Source organism: Sceloporus undulatus, chromosome 4 (genome assembly GCF_019175285.1).
Source record: "Sceloporus undulatus isolate JIND9_A2432 ecotype Alabama chromosome 4, SceUnd_v1.1, whole genome shotgun sequence".
NCBI classification, from domain to species: domain Eukaryota; kingdom Metazoa; phylum Chordata; class Lepidosauria; order Squamata; family Phrynosomatidae; genus Sceloporus; species Sceloporus undulatus.
The window spans coordinates 121931607-121955225 of record NC_056525.1 but is presented as its reverse complement, the minus strand read 5'-3'; the positions used below and the strand labels follow the sequence as shown (position 1 = coordinate 121955225).

General features: G+C 41.6%; 1 protein-coding gene across 1 annotated transcript in view; it reads left to right on the top strand.

Moving 5' to 3' along the window:
* The window catches only part of CACNA1E (calcium voltage-gated channel subunit alpha1 E), a 378294-nt gene that overhangs the window by 150238 nt on the left and 204437 nt on the right, over positions 1-23619 (top strand). The window contains 3 exon segments of the mRNA XM_042461588.1: positions 15171-15274; positions 17244-17311; positions 17313-17397. Coding sequence (XP_042317522.1) covers positions 15171-15274; positions 17244-17311; positions 17313-17397 — 257 coding nt within the window.

Here is a 23619-nt window from a genome sequence, read left to right as displayed (position 1 = left end):
GCACTATCTTTTATTACTTTGTGTTTTTAGTTTATTCACTCTTATGCTTTAAGCAAGATTTTGCATGTAGTTCTGTGTTTTAATATGATTAAACATTTTGAGTACCTTTTCCTGGCAGAAAACTAGTGTATAAACTTAATACACTTTTCTTAGATTTAACTGTTACTGATAAACCTGCAATAAACAAATTTTACGCAAGCCAAGTATGTGATCTGCAGGTTTTGCCTTAATAGTGAATGGATGAATAAAATAAGTAAATAAATATTGTGTGAAGAATCCTGCAGTGACTTGGCAGGATGAAGAGTTCTTCTCTATGTAGTGGAGGATTCAGTCCTTTGAACTATTCTACTGCCTTATTTTCTGAATTGGTACAGTGCAAGCCTAGGTGTATCAGTTTAGTGAAAACTATGCCAACATGGCCCTTCCTGTGCATCAAATTCAGTGATGACGAGAGGATTCCTTAGTGGTTGTCCCCTAGTTGTGAATTCCTTCCCAATGGAAACTCAGTCAAGTCCAAACTTGACTAGCTTTTGGAATTGGTTGTACTGTGTGTGTGTGTAAAAAAAACTCAGTGGTTTTAGAGAGAGAGGCACAATAGATATTTTCTTCTTTTTATTAAATGTTTGTTTTATACTGTAGTAGCACTATGCCTCCCAACAGCCTTGTTATCTTGTTGTCTCCATGGTGCCTGTCCTGAACAGCACCATATTAGGGTGCAGTGTGACTTTTGGTGTCTCACTGGAAAATTACAAAGTTGTCAACACATTTTCCTCCAACGATATACCTTGACTACACCATACTACTTCACAACATTTCGATGAGTTTAGGGAAAGCATTATGTTGCACCACTGCTCCCATCACTGTTGTCAGATAAATCTCTCTGGCCCTCCAAAAGAACCATTTCTTTTACTTCTCCGTCCAAACATTTTAGAACACACAGGTGTGCCCATACAATCATAACCTGCAGAGGATCTGCCAAAGAAATGGACATTTTAGGTACAGTTCATGAATGGCTGGGGACATTTTTTGTAGATTAGCACTAAACCAGAGAAGTAGACCCCAGCCCGTATTGGCAGGGATACATTGGGTGTGCAAATACTGTAACTCCAAGCCTTCAGAACAGTTTTTGGAGATCTTGATGCTCCCCCTGTTTTCATCACACTTCTATTTTATTCTTTTTAGCTGATCCTCACCAATTTGCCCATCCACTCCCATTTTGTCTGGGAAAAGGGCTTCTTTTGGCTCTGATTCTACATCTACATGATCTGATTCACAGCCTGCTCTTCTCCATATCTTGTGACATGCACAGTCCACCCACTATATATAGTCACACTTCATTATATTAATCATGAGCATGTTTTATCTTCTCTTAGCTCTCAATCACACCACATTCCATGATTGAATAGTGAATAAAACTGCTTCAGTATAGAGCTCTAAAATTATCTGTTAGCTGTAAATCAGTTAACTGGATGGGTGAATGGATGGACGATGTTAGGTAACATTTGGATTTGGATGTTTTTCTGAGAGGTGGTCATGCATGTTGACAGTTATCTTGGGACCAACTACATGCTATATTATTCATACCAATACACCTTTCCAAAGCACTATGCTTTAAAAGTCCAGTTGTATTCTGAAAATAAAGCAGCCACAGGGCCCACACCTGTTCTCCTTTAAAGAGATTAAGAACCTACAACATTTTCCTGTTGAAATCATCTCCAAGGGCTGTCTTTTGTCCCATAAGGTGTTCCTTACACCAGACAGCATCTTCAGAAGATGAGTTTGGAACATTATTATTTAAAAAAAAAAAAAACAACCCAATTCATTAAGATGTTAAGATGTGGCTCAAAAATGAATTATGTTAGTATAATCATTAGTAGACTGAGTTAGTGGTGTATCATTAAATTATTAGGTTTTTTTATATATGTGATCCCAGGAAAAGGTGGCATATGTCACTGTAGTTTGCACCATTGCCCTCTAATGTTGGTTTATTTTAAGTTGACTTCTTTTGTACTCCCCAGGCTGCCAGATTCCAGTTACTTTGGATTACAAACCCCACCATTCAATCGCCATTTGGCAATTGTGTAATCTTTAGACAAACACATGTGGTAACTACCCAGTTATGGTCTGTTGTTAACTGCCTTTGAATTGACCTCATCTCATGGCAACCCTGTGGATGAGACATCTCCAAGCTCCCCATCCTGCACTGCTCAGGTCCTGTAAACCCAGGCCTGTGACCTCTTTGATTGAATCTAGCCATGTGGCATGCAGTCTTCCTCTTCTTTGGCTATCCTTTGTCTTCCTTAACATTATTATCTTTTCTAATGAGTCATTAGAATGAGTCTTTTCTAATCTAATGACTCATTAGAATGAATATTTTCTAATGAGTTATTCTCATGATGTGGCTAAAGTATGACAGCCTCAGTTTGGCTTCCAGGAAGAGTTCAGCCTTGAGCTGTTCTAAAGCCATTTGTTGGTCTTTTTGGATATCCCTGGTAAAGCATGATGTCTATCAACCTATTAAATATGTTTTTTCACAGTCCTGTATCTCTTTTCTTTTCATCCACACTTATGACAACATGTATATTATTCTCTCCCTCATTAAGCATTATGAATTTTTATTTGTCAATGCCACAGTGTTGACTACTAAATTTGTCAGTGCCACAGTGTTGACTATGTTAATACAATATATCTGCAAAAACAAATTTAGGCCTGCCAGGATGCTTACTTTTGTATGACCAAGGAATCATATAAAAAGGTAAGAAAGAAAAAGACAAACCTGCATGATAATATATTATTTACATTGAGAATGGCAACTAAGAAATCAAATTCTCTTTGCAGTCCACTGCTGACATTCTGAAAAATTTGCAGCAGATGTTTTGGGCTGCTGCTACTGATCTTGATTGTAACAGATTTAGCATGATCTGCCAACAAGTCATAAATAATATCAGGTGACACCCATCCAGATCTTTCTCTGAATTATTTTCTATCCAACTCTTTCTCAAATGATCTGCAAAGAAATGAGTCCTGGGGTCACAGTATCATGGGCAGCATAGTAAATAATGAATTAGGTCTTTCACGTCCTCATAACTAAAACATAAAACGGATTCCTTTATTGCTAATGGCAGGCCTCAGGGTGGGAGGGTCTTCAAAAGAGGCCTGCCATTAGCAATAAAACAATGTGCATGCAAATCACTCCTGCCTTTCCAGGTCACACAATATATATACCCAAGTCCTTTCTAGGCAAGCATTCTCTGAATCTGCCAGCCACAGATGCTGGCAAAACGTCAGGAAGAAACTCTTCTAGAACATGGCCACATAGCCTGAAAACCTCCCCCCAAAAACTTTAATCTCTCTTTAATGCTGAAATTAGCCACAGTAAGATAAACTTCTATGAAAGCTTTTTCAACCTCAATATAGAGCTGTTGTAGTTTTCTTATTATTACTCACGGGGCTAAGTGGAAATAGCTCCTCCAGTCTGCCAACCCTAGAAGGATGAGGTCTGAAAAGTTTTGAATTGGAAATAGGAGGATGCATACTAGGGTGTCTGGCTCCTTCTTCCTCCTCCCCACATTTTATTTAATTATTTGCTGGGATAGTAGCAGGTTATAGATCCCCCTCCCACCCTGTTTTGTGCAGAGCCTGGGAAACTTAATTTCCATCCAGAAATAATTTTTTCTCATTTTTAAGAAATTGTGTGTCTTTTATTTGAATGACATACTCTGAGCAACTATGGTTGATGCTTGATGTAGCATACTTAATAACATCACCACTCCCCATTGTCTATGACTCCAGTGTCAAATCCTGACAGAATTATCAGTGATAAATGTAATAACTCCAAGAGTGGAGGATAAACACTAAAATGCAACAATAAAATTGTTCAGAGCTTAGTCTAGAATGCATCTGGGAAGAAGCCTTTAAATTATCTTGTGGGACCTTGTGGATTCTTTTTTGCCTCTGACCAAAATTTCTCCCTTCTTTCTCCTGGCTAAAACTGGAACCGGGTGAGTTCTTGGTTGGGAAAGTTATGGAGCCTACCATAGACTATGATTTTACTCCTTTACTCTTCATGCACGCGTGCGCGTGCACACACACACACACACACACACACAGACCTTCAGGGTTATTGTCACAACTAAGGGGCAGCAGCATAGGTCATGGATCTGGTGGGAGTGGTTTCTAGGGCTGCGGAGCACTGGGTCGGGAGTCCTTTGGGACCCGGGTGCACTGAGGGCATACGTTGTGGCCATTGCGGGGGCCACAGTGTTATAGCTTCACCCAGTGACTAGGGGCTTCTGGGAAAATATATAATCGGACAGTTGCATGTCTGCGAGATGGTGTTCCTTAGCCCCTAGGTCGTCCCGAGGTCTGGCCGTGTCCAGGCATTTTCGGTCATCGATCAACCGGGGGATTGTTCGATATTCCAGATCCTGGCTTTATGCTTTGGGCCAACCCTACATTGTTTGCTGTTTGTTAAATAAAGTTGTGGCCTTTCCTTCATCATTGTCTATGTTTTATTATGGCGGCGCTCCTCCAAGGCAAACTGTGCAGTGGACATACCTGAAGAGTGAAATCTCATAGACCTCCTAGACTGAATTGTTTCTTTGTGCTTGGAAAATAGTATTTTGTTGAAACTATTTAAGGCTTTTAACAGAGTGACCTCCCTATACAAGTCCTAGGCTGGCTAAGTGGTGATGTGTGTTATTTTTGTCATTGAATAGTACCAGTATTGTCATTGGCACATATTTGAAGGGCATCATTCCTCACTACCACTCAGCATAAGCTACAAGTGGATCCTACTTAACAATGCAGTTCTGTTACAAATATTGTTAGTTTCTGTCTTATGGTGGAACCTAAGGCAAATTTAACAGGGTTTTTTGTTTGTTTGTTTGTTTGGATAAGATTTGTTCAGAGGGGTTTTGTCTTTTCCTCCCTCTCAAGCTGAGAAAGTGTGACCTGCCAGTGAACTTCCATGGCTAAGTGGGGATTTGAACCCTGGGCTCCCAATGTCCTAGTCCAACGTTCAGACCACTACACCACACTGGCTCTCATCATAAACCTTACTTCAGCACCATTACAGCTGGCCCTTAGTATCCACTGGGGTTTGTTTCCAGAATATACCAAAATATGTGGATGCTCAAGTCCCATTATATACATCGGCATTGTGAAATGGTGTCCCTTATATAAAATAGAAAAATCAAGGTTAGCGGGGGGGGGGGGGTTGAGAGGGAGGGTATTTTCAAGCCCTGGATGGTTGAGTCTGTGGATGCATAATCCATGGATATATAGGGGGGCAACTTGAAGTGTGCAGGGAAAAAAATCTTATACAGCTGTAGGTGTCTCTTTTTGTGTGTACGCACAAACACATTTTCTGACATCATATCCTTTGTCCTTCCATCTCTCTCCCCTGTGGTCTTGAAGAGCCAAACTATGATGTCAAGGTATTTCAAGAGAAGGAAACATCTTTCCATCTGTTCTTTCAGCAAAACTGGCACCCTTCCTGCCTGCGAGAAGAATGAAGCAAAAAAGTAATAAGAAGCCAGGACAAATCATAAAATGTAGAGAATTCAGAAATATATACAGCCAAGAAGTTATTGTGATATCAGAGAAACCTGTGAATAGATAAGAATCTCCCTTCTGCAGAGACTAGCTATAGGCATTCTGGCACATATGAGAAGCCACTGCTTCAGTGGAAAGATACATGCTGCAGACATACTGGAGGTGATGTGAAGTGGTAAAAATATGGGAGATTATATTATCAACTGGGCTTTTTATGCTGTGCAAAAAACCAAACTAGCCAGTAATTCTGCAACAAAAAAGTACAGTTTTGCATCCTATAAAAACTGTGAACACTAAGCAACATCACATGATTTCCCTTGTGCTATAATATTTATTTTATTGCTTTTGGCTGAGCAAAGTGATATCTTTGCTTTAGTTTTCTCATTTAGTTTTCTGTTAGTTTGCAGTGCAATAAACTCTGTTGAACAGTGTGTTGTGAAATGAAATTTGGTTCAGCAGCAGAGAGTCTAGTTCTGTATTTCAAACTGGAAAGCCAGCTTGATCCCCATGGCCATTTCTAGAGGGAACGAGTAAATACAAAATATGACACTACAGTGTGCCATCTTCATTGAACATTTGGAGATCATGACTGAAGTTGGTATGTGCATTCAAGGCAGCATTCTGTATGTAAAATACAAACTTAGCTAAAGGCTCACATGTGTGTTCAAGAGGGGACAGTAACATGGAAAATACAATCAAGTGTGAACTCTTTCAAAACTGTGATATCATAAGGCTGGTATACTTGTTCAAAGCATCAGGCAAAGTTTCAAGTATAAACCTGAACATGTCTTCTACTTTTTTTAAAAAAGCCAAGACAATACAAGGAAACCTCTACAACACCCAAATGATGCAGTCCAGTATTTGAAGTGAGGCTTTTTCAACTGTGACACACAAATGCATATGTTGTTATTTCACTAGTTATTGGTAAGAATGGGAAAGAGAAAGCATGTTGACTGGATACTAGAAAACCTGTTTATCAAATCTTTTGGCTTCTGAGATTTTATCAGCCATTCTCACAGACTTAGGATGGCCATCTGTCCTCAGTTAGAGAGGGTGGTTATAATGGGTTGTAGGGGCTAGCTTGTACAAAGCAAGCCTGGATTAAAGACAAGGAGTGAGCATGAGCATTTGAAGCGTAAATTGAATAGGCCCACAGGTAACCTCCTCAGAGTTTTTCCTCACTGCCTGGAGATCTACTGTTTTTCTGCTTAAATTATAGAAATTTCTAAATGTGCATGTTTACATATAAATTAGATCAAGCAAATTTCATGCAAAACAGTGTCTTCTTAAGCGTTGCATAATCGACCGGTCTACCCACACAAGAGATAGAAACTGAGGGTAGGTCCCCCCCCTTTTCTTTCTTTTTAAGGAAGTTGTATTTTGTTACCAACAATATCGCAGTTTGTGGATTTTTGGTTCTCCCATAGAATGGCAACCCACACAAGCACATGCATAGAGTCTTGCTTTTGTGAAGGCTTTGGCAAGAGTTTACAACAGAGCCGGTCTATCAAGAGCTTCAGGAGCAGCCAACTTTTCTGGTTAACCTAATGATGGATGGACTAACTATACCTTTCAATTTGCCCCTTTCAAAATTTGTCATAATAAACAGGAGGAGAAGAGGGGGAACAAATCTGTTGCCGCTGCCTCTTTCGTCGATGTGAAATAGTTTCTCCCGTCTTGGTATCCTAGGAAACAGAACTCTTGTTATTGAAGGAAGCCAGGTTTTATCCAACTGTATACTGGGGAGAGGGGAAAACACTATGAAGAAATAAAGGTGGTTAATTGCCCAGCAAGGGAGACATAGCCAAGAGCTGTGCTGGCCTATAATTAGATGAATTAGTAGAACAATGACCCAATTTTCTCTGGTTTCTCTGGACGGGTGCACAAAACTCGGATGGCTATCTCCGCCTGTTTGTGCCTGTGTTTGTGTTCTTCTCTTTTCGTGTATCAAGCAGACAGAGCCTTCCCTAATTTCTCATCACCACCCCAAGACAGAATTTCACAATCTGACACAGCTACACTTAGATGCCTTGGTTGAGGTGGTGACCTCTGGTGCTTTCCTCAAATGGTAGCAGTTGAAATGGTCCTCAGCCCTTTCGGTGGGATGTCACTTAGAACTCTGATCAAATCGGGTTTTAACAACCACATGGAATTCTAGGCAGAACAGACTGTATAGCTATTCAGAAGCTTCACCCAGTACAAAATATAGCCCTCTGCCTGTTTAAGAGGGCAGCCCCCACCCCTTGCCAGAGCATCTTATACTAAGGATCTGGCATCTTATGCTAGCTCTCTGTTCTCTTGCAGGCACAGGTCAGGGTAACATGCTGGGCAGCTTTTCTGGAGTTCCTGACTCTCATTCTCTTCTCTACGAGTCACAGTGGGCTTCAGTTTCTGTGATCTGTTTCTCACTTATGCCTTTCCTTGATCTATTGGATTTCTCTCTTCCCCTTGAAGCTCACTCCACATACCATTAAGATCCTTTGCCTGCTTCTTGGCTTTTCCATTACTTCTGGTATCTACATTTTTGTCTTTTCATCACAGCTGTTATGAAACATGCCCCCAGTTTTTAAGATGAAAAGCCTTTGTCATGGACAGGTCGCTGTCTCAGGTGGAGAGGGGGGAAACGTCCACATATAGATGTAAAGGGGGGGGGGGGTTCCAAAGGGTAAAAAGTTTGAGTACTGCTGCTTTAGTGAATGCTGCTCCAGTGGACAGAAGTTTGGCTGATGCTTGTCTCATGTTATTGGATACCTTTCATTTTCTGTAGCCTGTGGATAAGATCTTTGCAGAGGTGAGACTCACCATGTGTTTGTTGGCCCCATGTCCTTCCTGGCTGAATGGGTATGTGACGTGGAAGGAAGGGTTCCAAGTTATGGTGAGGCCTTAGTCAAAAAAATCCCTATCTGAAGCACATCATATTAGATAATTACCAGTACTCATTTTTGAGGGGGCTCTCCAGATTCTGGGGGTTCCTTGAACCATAGCAGTCTAGCTTCAGACTTGGCTATGAGCTGGAAAGAACTTGGTCACTTTGGTGGATGACCTATATGGGAACTGGACAGGAAAAGTGTGTCCATGTTGGTTCTGCAGGACCTCTTTCAGTACCAACCACAATGGTATCTTAGATCTCATTTCTGGGATAGTAGTCTTTCCTAGAAGGGCAAACTCAGAAGTTGATGCGGCGAGATTCCTCTCTGACACCCTGGCTGTTGGCTTGGTGTGTCCCTACACCTCACTTTTTGTTCCCTGTGCTGTTTAACATATACCGTATATGAAACTCCATCTCCATCAGGAGTAAAGCTACACCATAAAGCTACCCATTCAATACCAACCTAACCAAAACACATTGTTTTATAACAAAGGTCCAAAACACACTTCAGAAATAATCCAGTTTGAGATTGCTTTAACTGCCCTGGTTCAATGCTACAGAATTCTGGGAACTGTAGTTTTGTGAGCCATTTAGCCGCCTCTGTCAGAGAGCTCTGGTGCCACAATAAACTACAATTCCCAGGATTCCCTAGCACTGAGGCAGGGCAGTTAAATTGGTCTGGATTATTTCTGCAGTGTGTTTTGATCCTGAGAGACGTTGTTTGGTATTTCAAGTCTGAGGTCACCAGTATGCTGATGACTCTTTCAGTACTAAACCAGAATGTACTGTTAGTAATGGGCTGGATGAAGGCAAACAAATTGAAGCTTAATCCAGACAGCACACAGGTGATCTTGGCCAACTGAAAGTCGGGTCAGCAAATAAGAATTCAGTCTGTGCTGGATGTGGTGACATTATCCTTGAAATCTCGGTTGCATAGCCTGGGCTGAGCCTTGAAGCATAGGTGGCCAGATTTAGCCCTGAGGGTATATTTGCACTGTTTAAAGCTTGTGTTCCATCTGTGCCTGTTTAATGACATGTCAGATCAGGCTAGATTACATGCTGTTTGGATTATTCTAATGTACTCTATGTGGGGCTGTTTTAAGAAATCGTTTGCAAACTTCAGCAGGTCCAAAATGCTATGGCCACCACAGCCTTAACTGGGACTAATTATTGGGAACATATAACTTACTTGCTGTCAGATAAGCAGTTATGTTAAAATCGTCTTCTTCGAGTCCCTAGCTGAAACTACATTTTCATTGAAGTGACATTGATTTCAGGAGACACATTTTTCAATAGCTGATGTTACATGATAAAAAATGTGTGTATATTAGTCAGTAGGGAAGAAGAAAAATTAGAGGCCCAGGTTGAGTTCCTCTTAAAGATCCTAATCTATTTTTCTGAACCATTTTAGTTTATAGTACAAAACAAAAGTGGCTTAGTCTTCCATGAATGTGGTTATTCTCTCTCTCTCTCAAAATTTAATACAATGTAAAGAGCAGACCTACACTCTTGGGAGCTGCCAACTTGGTAAGATTAGGTGTTGCCAGTCCTGCCCACCTTTTTACTAAACTTTCCTGGGTGATCTCTGCAGCTTGTTTACTGGTGCGTGACATTACGATGGTGTAAAGAAGCGTGTGCCCCCTGGTTTGAAGAACATTAATCTTGAAAAGTTGTCAATTGTTACTTGGGGAAAGATTCCTACCTTCACAGGGCTGTCTCTGCTATGGATTGATCGTGCCCTGGGGGGAGATTAAATTGATGCCATGAGGAAAAGTAGCAATTTTGAAGAGCAACATCTCGACTAGTTTAAGAGCTTGAGATATAATTGCACATGATGGCAAATGGACCAGCCTATCTTGGTACTGTCCAGGTAGAAAGAGAGAAACTTTAATGACCTTGCACTATAAATTAAGTAGTACAGTTGATCCACAGAACTGGCCTTCTTATTATCAGCACTCATTACTATTAGTATCCTTTAATATCTCATTGTAGAACTGTAGCCACCTACCAATTGTCATTGCTTATACTCTCTACTTACTAATGCCCTAATGGTTAAACCAGAATAGCATTCTGTTGTCCACACAACATTGAGGAAATTTTCAAAGCTAGCTCCAAATGATGAAAACCCTGATATCTGACATTGGATGGGATTCCAAGGCTAGTAGAGAGGCTATTGTCAAGGCTCAAGCATGTATATACATAGATACGCATGCACACACTGCCAAGTACAACATTTAAAATTTCCCATTCACTTAACCAAACTCCATGCTAAGCATATAGTATCATGATTTGTATTAATAGCCAGACATGACAGTACAGTGTATGTCTGTTTACATAAACTAGGCATTTAGTGACACATATCATATTCTCTAACATTCTGCAGATGAAAACTGGGACATGTGTATTCTAGAACAGCACCGGGTGGGCAAGATGGCAAAAGTTATAAATGAGGAAGAACACAGAAGCTAGGAGAGACTGTAACAGTTTTGCTTTTGCCTGAACCTACTGCAAAGTGCATGATTCTGCTCCTCTTCTTCTCACTGCTAAATTAATAGATTGCAAACTGCTTCTGCACTCTGAATTCAGTTGAAAATAGAAACCAGAGACCCTCCCTGACTGCAAGCAACCAGTAGTAAAAGACAATAATATTTTCCTTCCAAGCAAACCATTAACTTCAGGACCTAGACAGGATAAAGACAAAGAGGGGTGGATATATTGGTATCTCTGAAAAGGTAGATCAATTCCCCTAGAACCCCAAACTTGTTATTTTCTGCCTCTAAACTTGAAACTACTAACAGACCAAAGTGAAGCCGTACTGCAGAGTCCTGATCGTTGTGAAACAACCTCGAACAGGGGAACTGATACAGATATAGTTGCAGCTGCAGGACTGCTGAAGACTGCATGTAATGTATCTCTTTTGATACATTTGAGTAGTATGGGCTGACTAACATGGAAAGTGAATCATATGTTCAATTGTTGATTGCTATGAATTAACACCAAGTAGACACATGCACCGAATGAAGTAATGAGAACCTCTGTAATGTACATGTGGATTTCTAGTCAGCTTGCAAGCTTAAAAATTTTGGAATCCTATCAATAAGGTTGCCCTTCTTTGCTCCTGAGACACACTGCCAGGCTGTTCTGTTTAGGAGGGGAGGGGAACCCGTTGATCAAGGATAACAATCTTTCGACACAGATTCAGAGTCGAAACCCACAGTTCACATACACACAGATTGGTCGTGGTGGGAACTGATATCTCAGTTCTCCCCCCATGCTTATAATTGGGGGTTTGTTATGGGATATAACTAGTGTGGACCCATTTGGTTCTAACCGGTTAACCTCCTTGGAATGAAGACTGCTTATACAGTTTGCAGCAACTGACATAAACTGAGAATAAAGCAGGAGGAAGAGAGAGAAACTGGGGCATTTAAAAGCAGCTGAAAAGTGGGATGTCAGAGGGTTAATCCTGTCTACATCTAATTGTGGCAGTTAGAGGCTGTGATATATTTGGGGCTTGTATGCCCCATCAGCAACAACGGTTCCCACTCCCAAGATTAATTGCTGCTGATGCTTATGGTGCTTTCTCTCTTATACCAGTTGTACCCTCCTACCTGTGCATAATGGGCTCTGGAGTTGGTGGTTCTGAAAAGAGTGTGGCATACAGGAAAGCATAGGCCCTTTACAAATGGGCCTTTGCGACACCCCCGTCACGTGCTAGGGGTTGGCCGAGGACCTAGCGTCCATACCAGCCTCACGCCTAGCACGTGACGGGGGCGTAATAATGGCGGCGCCCTATACACACGGGCGCCGCCATTTTGACATATCAGACACATAGCGTCTGCACTTCACGCCCTGGATGTGACGCCGTGAGTGCACGAGTAGCACCTTGCGGCGTCCCATACGGGGCGCAAGAAGAAGCACCATTTTGGCACCTTTTCTTTGCTGCGTCCGGGAACCACGCGGTTTGGCTGCTGCGGTTCCCGGATGCAGCAACCAGCGGCGGTGGCAGAGCGCCACTTTTCGGCAGTCTGTAACCCGCCATAATCTCTAGTGAAGGACTTAGGCCAGCTACTCACTGATCATAATGTGTCATGTTCTGTTTCTCAAACATATTCCAGAAGATCCCACAAGATCTGGACAATATATATAATGAAATAAGTTTCCATAACTGCTGTGATGTTAAAAAAACAAAAAAGGAACATGGCAGTATCTTTAATAGGATTTTATTTTAGTACAGTATGACTGTTTGTGGATAGAAACCCACTTCTTCACATGCTGCTTGTTTGTTGTGTGCCTTCAAGTTGTTTCCAACGTATGCAGTCCTAAGGTGAACCTATCAAGGGTTAGCATTGCATCCAAATTTTGCTTAATGCTTGAAACTTAACATTTTATCGACTTTTCAGGGAGAAGGCTATCAAATTAACATTATGATAATAGCTGCAAAATACAGACTCTCTCTCAGGGTTGTTGAGAGAGAGCCAATGGCATTTGGCATTACCAGTTTCAATGGGACAATCAATCTGTGCCAGGTTTTAGTCTATATTCTAAAGGAGACATCTAGTTTGCTAAACCATATCCTAGTTACTTTTCTGTGTACCTAATTTTTTTGTGGCCAAGGATGTGAATTTCATTGTGTTCATTGTGTTCATTGTGAACACTCCACTGAAGCACAAAAATAGTGAGAAGTGGTCCTTATCGAGTCTAGTTTTTACTTTATTAGCGTGGACATTGTAAGTTCCTCACTTGTTGATTTTAGAATCTTCATTTGTTTAGCTCGGCATGTTTTATATGTTTTCCTCAATCAGTAACATTTGAAGATTTGTCTAATAACCTGCTGTCTTTTCTTGTGAGCACGTTTCTCTTGACCTGAAGTGAAAAGCAAATGCAATACATAATGGGAAAACATTTATTGCAGAGAAAAACCTGGTACCTCCATGGATTTCTACTTTATCTGGCATTTTATAATGAAACTTTGAGGCGAATTTGACAATCCTTCCTTGAGTGAAATATTGAAAGGGAAATAAAAAAAAACCATGGTTTCTGCATATCTTTATTATGTAAAAAAAGAAGTATACTGAAATTCCTAGAGATGCTAGAGAGATAAAGGATAATGTAATTTGGTCATTTGGACTGAAAATGGGTCCTTAATTTTAGGAAAGTCCAAAACACCAAACTACATGATACATGAGAGATGCATAAACAGCTTCCTGATGGCTGTTTCTTCTCCTTACCTCTTTTAATAAAAGGCAGCATTGAATGCTGCAATGGAAGGAGTGGGAGGAAGATATTTATCTAGGGGGGCCAGGTGCACCATAAAATGTATGCCATTACAAAATAAAAGCTAAAAACACTCATATAAATATAAATCCATGCTTCTTAGTCATGCTCAAAATGGAATTCCTCCTGGACAGAAGACTGGAATGTAGGACATGTCCTGGAAAAGGTGGATATCTAATCACTCTGCACTTATCTCTTAGTCTCTCACCCTTTTGTCCACTATCCTCCTATCTTGCCCTTTGAAGATTTCCCCATATAGTTTTTCTTCAGGGGAAAGGACAGCTTATGGAGGGTGACTCTGAGTGGAGAAATGAAAGCAAAATAAAGCATTACACAGGGCAAAATGGGCAGCTTCTTTTCAGTAAAAGGGAGGATGAGGAAACAATCTGTTCTTGCATGTACTGAGTATTGTATTTATTGTGTGTTTTGCTCATGCATTTCAGCAGTGGAGAATACAATGGAGGGAGGATAAGAGAAAGGCAGAGTTAATAAGAGAGAATTGGGCACACACACATACACAGTAACATACGTACGATCTTACTTGGTTTGCTTATAGACAATATAATCAACACTAAAGGCTTCATGGAAGAGGGATGTACTGAAACAGATCGCTAAAGGCTTACCTGGTGGTCAGAGTGAGTCTGCAGGTTTGGGCAGCACTATGTTTGTGTAGTGTGAATGGGCCCCTGAAAATTTAGGCAAAGGGCTAGGAAACTCTTGGAACCTGAAAAGCAACAGACAATGTTGCTGCAACAATAGTGGGTAAGGCCAAGTTTCTGATATTTCCACTAAGCCGCACCGTTTACAGGTCTTTTCTAATTCATATGACTGGGTAATTTTACAAACCAGCACCCAACATCCATTTCCTTCTTTTTCTGAAAAAAGCTCTGAGACTCAAAACACACTCAGTCGGCTTGTCCTATGCCTTACATCCCAAAGTTTCCAAATTCAAGCCTTTAGAGGTCCTTTCACACCACACAATTACAGTATTTCAATTCCACTTTAACTGCCTTGCCTGCCAACCCTGGGATTAGTAGTTTCATGAGATACTTAGAGTTCTCTTCCAGAGAGCTCTACTTTCTTCCCAAAATGCAAATCCCAGGACTCCATAGAATTCAGCTATTGCCGTCAAAGTGGAATCAAAGTTATGTGAAAGGGCTTCACACAAGGAACTGGGCTTAGGGTTGAGCCTGCAGCTTCCGATACTAAGAGAAGGATAGGACTGAGCTGGAATATGTGAGTCTCAGCACGAGTGTGTATATTTTAATTGCTGCACAGTTTAAGGATGCTAAGTTTAGACTGAGAAATGGCTGTTGACTCACAATGGAGGGTAAGGTGCACCAATTCTGGCTGTCAGGTGCCTGTTGTGCGGAACGCCCCCTCTTGTAGCGAGGGAGGGAGGGAGGCATATGTGTGTTGCCCAAAATCTATCTTTAGTAACTTCTCTTTTCTTCTTGTTTGTCTCCAGCATTCTTGCCACAGCAGGGACACATTTCAACACCCATGTGGACCTGCGGACTCTGCGGGCGGTGCGGGTTCTCAGACCCTTGAAGCTTGTCTCAGGCATTCCTAGTAAGCATCCGGTTTCTCTCTCCCAGACTCCTCCTGTTTCTTTGCAGAGCAATACTGGCATTTTACCATATGCATCTTTAATACTTTGAGGTATTTTACAGAAGAACTTTATTGTAGCTGGGGGACTGGTAGCAGGATGTGTACCTACATTTCTGGGGTCCCACTCTAGGAGCTCTTTAATGTTTACTATGGGGTAAATATACTGGTTTGCCAATCCTGAGGAACCCCATTTCCTGAGACGCACAAAGGATAGCTTGGTAGGCTAACGGACAGAAATTTAGTGGAAGAAGGAAATGGCACATTGTGACCCAGAAGACAGAAGCTGCTGGATATAAGGGTGGAACAAATAACATCAGCCCTTTATCAGGCATGGCCTTGGACATGTTGAGAAGGGGGCTAATACCCCTGGAGACACTGAGAGGTTATGAAAACTTGAGGCTTAGGCTGCATATGCACTGTAGAAATAATGCAGTTTGACACCATTTTAACTTCCATAGCTTAATGCTATGGAATTGGAATTGGAAGTTTTCTGAAATATTTAACCTTCTTTGCCAGTGGGCTGTGGTGCCACAACAAAATGCAAATACCAGGGTTCCATAGCATTGAGCCATGGCAGTTAAAACAATGTCAAACTGGAATATTTCTGCAGTGTGGATGCAGCTTTAGTAGCACATGTTAGTTATGACAATATTTAAAATAATCACCAGGTTAGTTGTTGTAGTTGTGTGCATCAGTCTAGCGGGTGGTGAGAGGAACCTGATCCGATCCACTGGGGAAGCAAGAAAGTGTTGGAGAATATACTCATCACATGACCCCCAGTCATGCTGCATTGTAGGAGGCAAAATTAGGAGAGGCCCTGAGAAGGGAGGTCAGCATGTTACTGTGCAAATGCATGTACCTGCTTTCTGAAAAGGTTACTTGCCCAAACAGAAGAGTTTTCACGGATGCAGGTAAAGTCCATAATTTGCAGTACCTCCTTCTGTACAGAGATTTGTGAGCCCCCACCAGTTTGCTAAAATATGTGCAGTAGCATCCAGGGCCACTTGGAGTCTTGCAAAATGTAATTCCCATGATTTCTGATGCCTTTAATGAGGCTTAAATGAGCCAATACTGACCTGGCACTCAACCTAACTCTTAGAATAGGAGTGAAAATGCCAAAAAGAAAAATATTTCAAGACCTCCCATATTTTGAGACTGTTCTATCAGGGAGGATCAAAAAGACAAGTGTTCTGTTCTCACAGGCTTATAAGGGACCTCTTTGTTGACTGTTATTCTTCTCTTGCTCCCTCCCCGCCCCCCGCCCTTAGCAAACACATGTAAGGACTACAGAGTCATCTGAGCTGTTTTCCCTTTAAGCATCTTTCTGTAAAGCAGTTACCCTTCTTGAGTGGCAGATTGTCTCTCTGACTGCACAGGATACTTTCAGGGTTGTTCTGGTGGGAGAGACCTGCTAGCCCTTCTTTTGGGGGATGATTGCTTAATCCGTCACAGTTCCATGGCATATGTCTGCTGCCTGGTCAGTTCCTGGCCTTCTTTGTTTCTTACAGGACCTCAGTCTTGTAGTAACCAAATTATCAAATAACATTTTGTGACTGCTTCTTTCTATTCTAACTACAGTGGGACCTTGTTATCCGCTGGGGTTTGGTTCCAGGATCCCCTGTGGATAACAAAATCCATGGATGCTCGAGTCCCATTAAATACAATGGCAGAGCAAAATGATATCCCTTATATAAAATGGAAACTCAAGGTTTGCTATCAGGAATTCATACTTTTAAAAAATATTTTCAAGCCGTGAATGCTTGAATCCATGGATAATAAATCCGTGTATAAGGAGGGTTGACTGTACTTTCAGATTGTACTTGTAGCTCCATCTCTGATGTGTCTGTTGTTCTAGAGGAATATGGTGGTTGCTAGATCTGCTGGTGGTAGCTGCTTTTAGTTATGATGTCCCCTTTTCTTTTTACTCTAGGTTTACAGATTGTACTCAAATCCATCATGAAGGCAATGGTACCTCTCCTCCAGATAGGCCTCCTCCTTTTTTTTCGCTATCCTGATGTTTGCCATCATTGGCTTGGAGTTCTATAGTGGAAAGCTGCACCGGGCTTGCTATGTGAATAATTCAGGTGAGGAATGCTGTCTATCCCCTATTCCTTTTTCTGACTTTATGCTGGCCTGTGGATTTTCAAATGCAAACACAATACAGCCATACCTATGGCGCTATAAAAATAAACATAATAATAATAATAATAATAATAATAATAATAATAATAATAATTCCCGTAGCTGTTGTGTATGTTCTGTTGCTTCTTCTGCAACCTCAGTCAGTGCAGACCCAGTATGGGTGTCACTAAGTACAGAGGCAGCCCAACAGATACCTGGGGTACAGAACACAAATAATAACATCGCTACTCCTTGGTGTATATGTAGTAATAAACAAAATAAAGATAGTAACAAATAAAGTAACAAACACATAAAAATAAAAGATATAGCTGTGTTAGTCTGTGGAATTAATATGTAGAGAGATCTTGTAGCACCTTTGAGACTAACTGATAGAAAGAAATTGGTAGCATGAGCTTTTGTAGGCTTCAGTCTACTTCCCCACATGCATCTCAGCAGGTAGACTGGTCTATGAAAGCTCAGGCTGCCAATTTCTATCAGTTAATCTCAAAGGTGCTAAAGGTCTCTCTACATAAAAAATAACAATTTATAAAACTACTCTGAACACTTGAGATGGCAGAAGGAATATTAAAAACCATTGGTGTTCTCAATTTCCCATTTTGAAAGTTCACTCTCACCTTCCTCCCTAATCAAAAAAGCTTAATAATGATAAAAGATGGAGGGGGGGCACTAATAAAGCAGGATGACATTTCATCAAATTCATAGAAATATCTTCATACTGTACTTTGTTGACTTTACCGTGAAAGCCCCACAATGTACAAATGCATTTTTGGGGAGGTTTATTAACATTAGCCAGGTTTCCCAATGACAAAATGACTGCACAGGCAAGGATTTTGTTTTGCTTTCTTTTTTGTTTGTGAAGTGGGTGGCTGTTTGAATGGCAGCACCAATACTTTGGGCATCAACATTAATATAATTGTTTCATGAGGGTGGGGGGAATCCTGAGTGTTTGGAACACAGCTCCATCAGCATTGCTCAGTGAAAACCAGAATGTAGTTCAAATCACTACCAGATGGTATCTGTGGCTGTCTGGTTTTGTGATCCTGTGATGAGGGTGGCTACTATGAGAACCAATATTTTAAAAGCATGAATTCAGAAGCATTAACCCTTCACTCTACTGAATTGCCACACTGTATGTTTTAATACAGAATTTGTAGCTCTCAAGTACAGGATAGGCAATATATGGCTTGGAGACATGTGCTCCTCCTTGCCTATTTTTATATCCTGCTTGCCAAAAGAAAGAAAGAAAGAAAGAAAGTGCATGGTGCAGACTCCACCCAATATTATTTTGTCCAGAAAAGGAGGGTATTAAGAAACTGGACTTACAGTTTAGGTTTGGAGTGTTGATGCCATTCATGGTGAGCCCCTAGAAATGAAACATCCCTCCCTTGCTTTAGCACCACTCTTTAATGCATCAAAGGGCCAAAGCATATTGGAAACTCCTTTTACTGTCCTGGATCAGTGCTAGGGAATCCTGGGAATTACAGTTTATTGTGGCACCAGAGCTCTTTGACAGAGAATGCTGAATGCATCACAAAATTACAGTTCCCAGAATTCCTTAGCATTGGGCCAGGGCAGTTAAAGCAGTGTCAAACTGGATTATTTCTGCAGTGTCTTTTGGACCAAAGAAGCAGAACCCGAGGTCAGACTGTAGTTCTGATGCAAGCCACCTTTATTAGGACCAACCAAAATGTCACAAAGTCATAAGAAAACCTCTGAGCTCTCTAAAATGCTGCTTGAGATAGAACATTAAAACAAATTGGGAGAGCAATACATACGCACACGCACACATATATCTGCACACACCCTTTATTTGGTTCAACATCTTGCCAAAAGCAGAGTTATTGGGAACTTTAGAGCTTGTTCATGATTTTGGGTGTTATAATAAGTGTCTCTTATATATTAAGCAGATCCTCAGGGAGGCCCTTTGTGTGTCTATGCGGTCAGTATGCAGGAAAACATTGCACTTTCTTCACTGAAGGGCAGGCTACTCCAGCATCAGCTTTTGGCATGATACTGTACATTTTCTACAATTAAAAACAGACAGGATTCCTGCAACGTCTTAAACACTAACAAATTAGTATTCATTGAAATAGACTGTAACTCATGAAATAAATTTATTAGTTTCTAAGACACCACAGAAGTCTATGTTACTTTTGCTGCAGCTGGTGCTCCTGACGATGTAGTAATGATTTTATTCACTTATATCCCACGCCTCCCCCCATATTGAGACTCAAGGCAACTTACAAAATAATAAAACAAAAACAAATTAAAAATGCATGCAGAAACATAGATAAAATATGTCAACGTTATTTTAAAATGCAGTTAAAAATCTTAAACAAGATTAAAACAGTTTAAAAATCAATTTAAAAGAAGATGAAAATAAACAAGGCAGGACACTATTACAAGCCCATCACCATCAGTTTCTAAGAGCCTGTTGGAATAGAAAGGTTGCCACTTGCCAGGAAGAGGGCAAAAAGGAGGGAAGCATTTTAACTGCGGAGGGAATTCCAAAGTCTAGGAGCAGTAACCAAGAAAGCTCTCTCTCTTGTTCCCACCAAGTTGTGGGAATGGGAGAACTGCCTCCCTCAAAGAACTTAAGAGCATAGAGCATCTCATATAGGGCAGTAAGTATGCCTCTTCGGATAGCTTGGGTCATAGGCAGCACCCAGAAGCTTTATAGGTCATAGCCAGCAGCCAGAAGCAGACTGTCAGCCAGTGGAGCTGTTACTGCACTTTAGTAACTTGTTTGTATTATTTGTATTTTAACTGTATTATATTTTATATCATGCTGTAATCCTGCCATGATCCACCCGGGAGAGGTGAGAAAATATAAATAAATTTTCTTCTTATTATTATTATTATTACAGCAGGGGAGTTGTAGTCCACCCCAGTTAACAATCTGGCTGTGGCTCTTTCAGTCAATGGAAGTTTCTGAGCATTTTTCAAAGCTTGCATGTGGTTAGATGTATGTTCTCCAGAGCTTTCCTCAAGTACACTAACAAACCCTGGTGGCGCAGTGATTAAATTAGCCACAATGTTGTGAATTCGATCTTGCCAGGCTCCTGGTTGACTCAGCCTTTCATCCTTTCGTAGGTTGGTAAAATGAGTACCCAATTTGTTGGGGGCAATTTGCTAACACATTGTAAACTACTTGGTTCTCAACCTTCCTAATGCCGCGGCCCTTTAATACAGTTCCTGATGTTGTGGTGGTCCCCAACCATAGAGGAGTGGTGTCTTGGTTCCTAAGAGCATTGGAAATATGTGTTTCCCGATGGTCTTAGACGACCCCTGGGAAAGGGTCGTTCAACCCCCAAAGGGGTCGCTATCCACAGGTTGAGAACAGCTAGCTTAGAGAGTATTGAGTTCACAATGAAGTAGTATAGAAATGTAAAGTGCTAAAGTGCTACACTGAAGAGAAGTGAAATTCAGGTATCACTATTTTTAGGCATCGCTTAAAAGAACAGTTTGCTTGTTTGTTTGTTTGTTTTGTTTTTTGTTTTGTTTTTTGGACTCCAGCTTTCAGAATTTCCCAGCCATAATGGCCCATCCCCATGATCTCTGTAGTCCAACAAAGTAACTTTGAAGGCGCAGAGCCAGCTCACCCAGATCTGGAGAGTCTTATTCTTTCCCATGTGAAAGAGAATGCATCCTAATTAACTTTAATGTGATTGGTCTAAGTAGTGTAACTGGTGTAACTAGTGTAAGAAACACCGGTCATGTCATTGAAGAACCCCTGTTAACCAGAGCCAACTCCAGATTTAGAGGCCCCTTAGTAACATGCTTGCAGGTAATGGCCACCCCCTGTCCTACTACAGATGCTATGGGCATTAGAGTAGTGGACTGAAGAAAGGTGCCAGCTATTGCTATTGATATCTATCCACCATTCTAGAGTCATTGGCCATCCTGTTGACTGGGCAGATCACGGCTGATCTTAAGAGGAGTTTTGTGGTATTAAGAAAGATTGCACAAGCAAGTGGCTCCACTGGTGCTATTGTTACACACCATTGTTGTTCACTTTCTAGGCTGAAAAATGCTAGGGGCAGTGATGACTACAAAAAACTTTACATTCTTTCTGTCTCTCATATGAAGGTGTTTGCAATTTTTTTTGTATTTTCTTCAAATAAAAACTGAAACAAAGGCGTCCCCATTGATCAAATTCACCTACCCTTCAACATCTCACAGATGAAGACTGGGATGCATGTGGTCATGGAACATCAGAAGGTGGTCAAGATGATAAAGATTATTAATGGTGGAGGAAACCCCTCAAGCTAGGAGACGCTGTAGCAATTTATTTTTGCCTGAGTCTACAGGGAAAAGTAAGATTCTGCCCCCTCCACCTTTCTGCTATGCTGAGTTAACAGACTGCAAACTACTTTTCCAGTCTGAACTCTATAGCAACTGAAGTGAACTAAGGATAAAGGTCTGTGTAGCGTAGCGGTTTGAGTATTGAACTATGACTGTGGAGAGCAGGATTTGAATCCCTGTTTCACCATGGAAACCCACTGGGGGACAGTGGGAAAGTCATACTCTCTCACATTCAGAAGAAGGCAAAGGCAACTCTTCCCAGACAAATCTTAGTAAGAAACCCCTGTGATAGAGTCACTTCAGGCTCACTATAACTCAGAAATAAAGGCAAACAACAGGAATAACAGTCCGTGGCATCCCTGTGGTTGGGGTCACCCAATAGAGTGGGGGGACAGTGGAGAGGCAGCAGGGGGTTCAAGACCTCTCCTCCTCTCTTCCTTCTGATGCCTTGCTCTGCCTGCACTCTGCCCAGCCTGCCACCTGGCAAGACTGCTGCTGGGGCCAGACAGTTCCTTGGGGTAACAACTGTTCTGGAACCCAAACAGAAGGCACTGCCTCCCCCAGCAGCACCCACTGCTGGGGGGGGGGCAACGCTGATGCCTCTGTTTGGGGTCTCACGTGGCTGCTGGGCAGATGAGAAAGAAAAATGATGCCCTTTCTTACTTGCCCAACAGCCACACCAACTCCTGAGGTATATTACCCCACCAGGGTCTCATGTGGCTGGTGGGCCAGGTGTACACCCAGGTGTACACCCAGTGCAATCCACATCTCCCATACCCCCGCTAATGATGCTACTGACAACAAAGATAAAGGGGGGAAATGGGAGAAAGAGAGGGAAATTGGGGCATTTTAAAAAGAGTGGGAAAGTTGGAATGATGGGATTAATTGGGAATGTCCAGCCAAATTGGAAGCGTTGGAGGGCATGTGTTTAATAGGTATAGTGATATCGAGCATTAGATGGACAATGATGTGCTTGCCTGCTATAACTGAATAGGGAGGCATTCAAATCCAGAGAATTAGGCCCAGTACAGATGGGCACAAAGTGCCAGCCGGTGGGCGGAGTCACAGTAGAGTGTCTGCATGCTCGACGTCATGACTCTCCCCCTTATGCCATGATGCCGCGCACCATTCTGGATGGCATGTGGCATCATGATGCAACCCTGGCGCTGCATCTAGATGATGCAGTGCCCAAAGTGCATCACAAAGCTATGCCACTGCGGCTGTGATGCCTTTTATAGGACGCAAAAAGAAGCTGCATTTTGTGGCTCCTTTTTCCACCCTCTGGAGGCAAGATCAGGGCTGCGTCTGATCAGAGCTGTGGCATGTGGTGGCCGCAGCCCCAATCCGGCCAGTAAAGGGGTGGCTACATGCCGCCCCTTGAGGGCTGTTTGTACAGCCCCTTAGACACTTTGAAAGCTAGACCTGGATGTATGAATCTAATATTGGTTTCTCCCACATTCACACTCTTTAAATCACAAGTTCTTTCTGTCCCAGATATGAAGGAAAAGTGAGAATTTTAATTTTAATTTTATTTGTGAAAAACATGATGAAACATAATTTTGAGGCATTCCTACTCTCAGCAGCTGTTTATCCTAATAGTGATCAGTGCTCACTTGCTGGAAAGAAACAGATAAGTGCTGCATCTTATCAGCAGTTCTTGCTGCCCCTCCCTATCTTAGAATGATGGTTGCCCATGTGTCAGAGAGTGCAGGATCCTATTTAACTTCTCCCTCTGCCATTCAGATACAGAAAAAGGGTTTGATGATGGTCCCCTCCCTCCAGGCCCTGTGGTCTTAGCAGCTGCTTTTTGATTTGTACCCTTGATCCCAGACAAGTTGATGATCATTTGAAGAATGTAT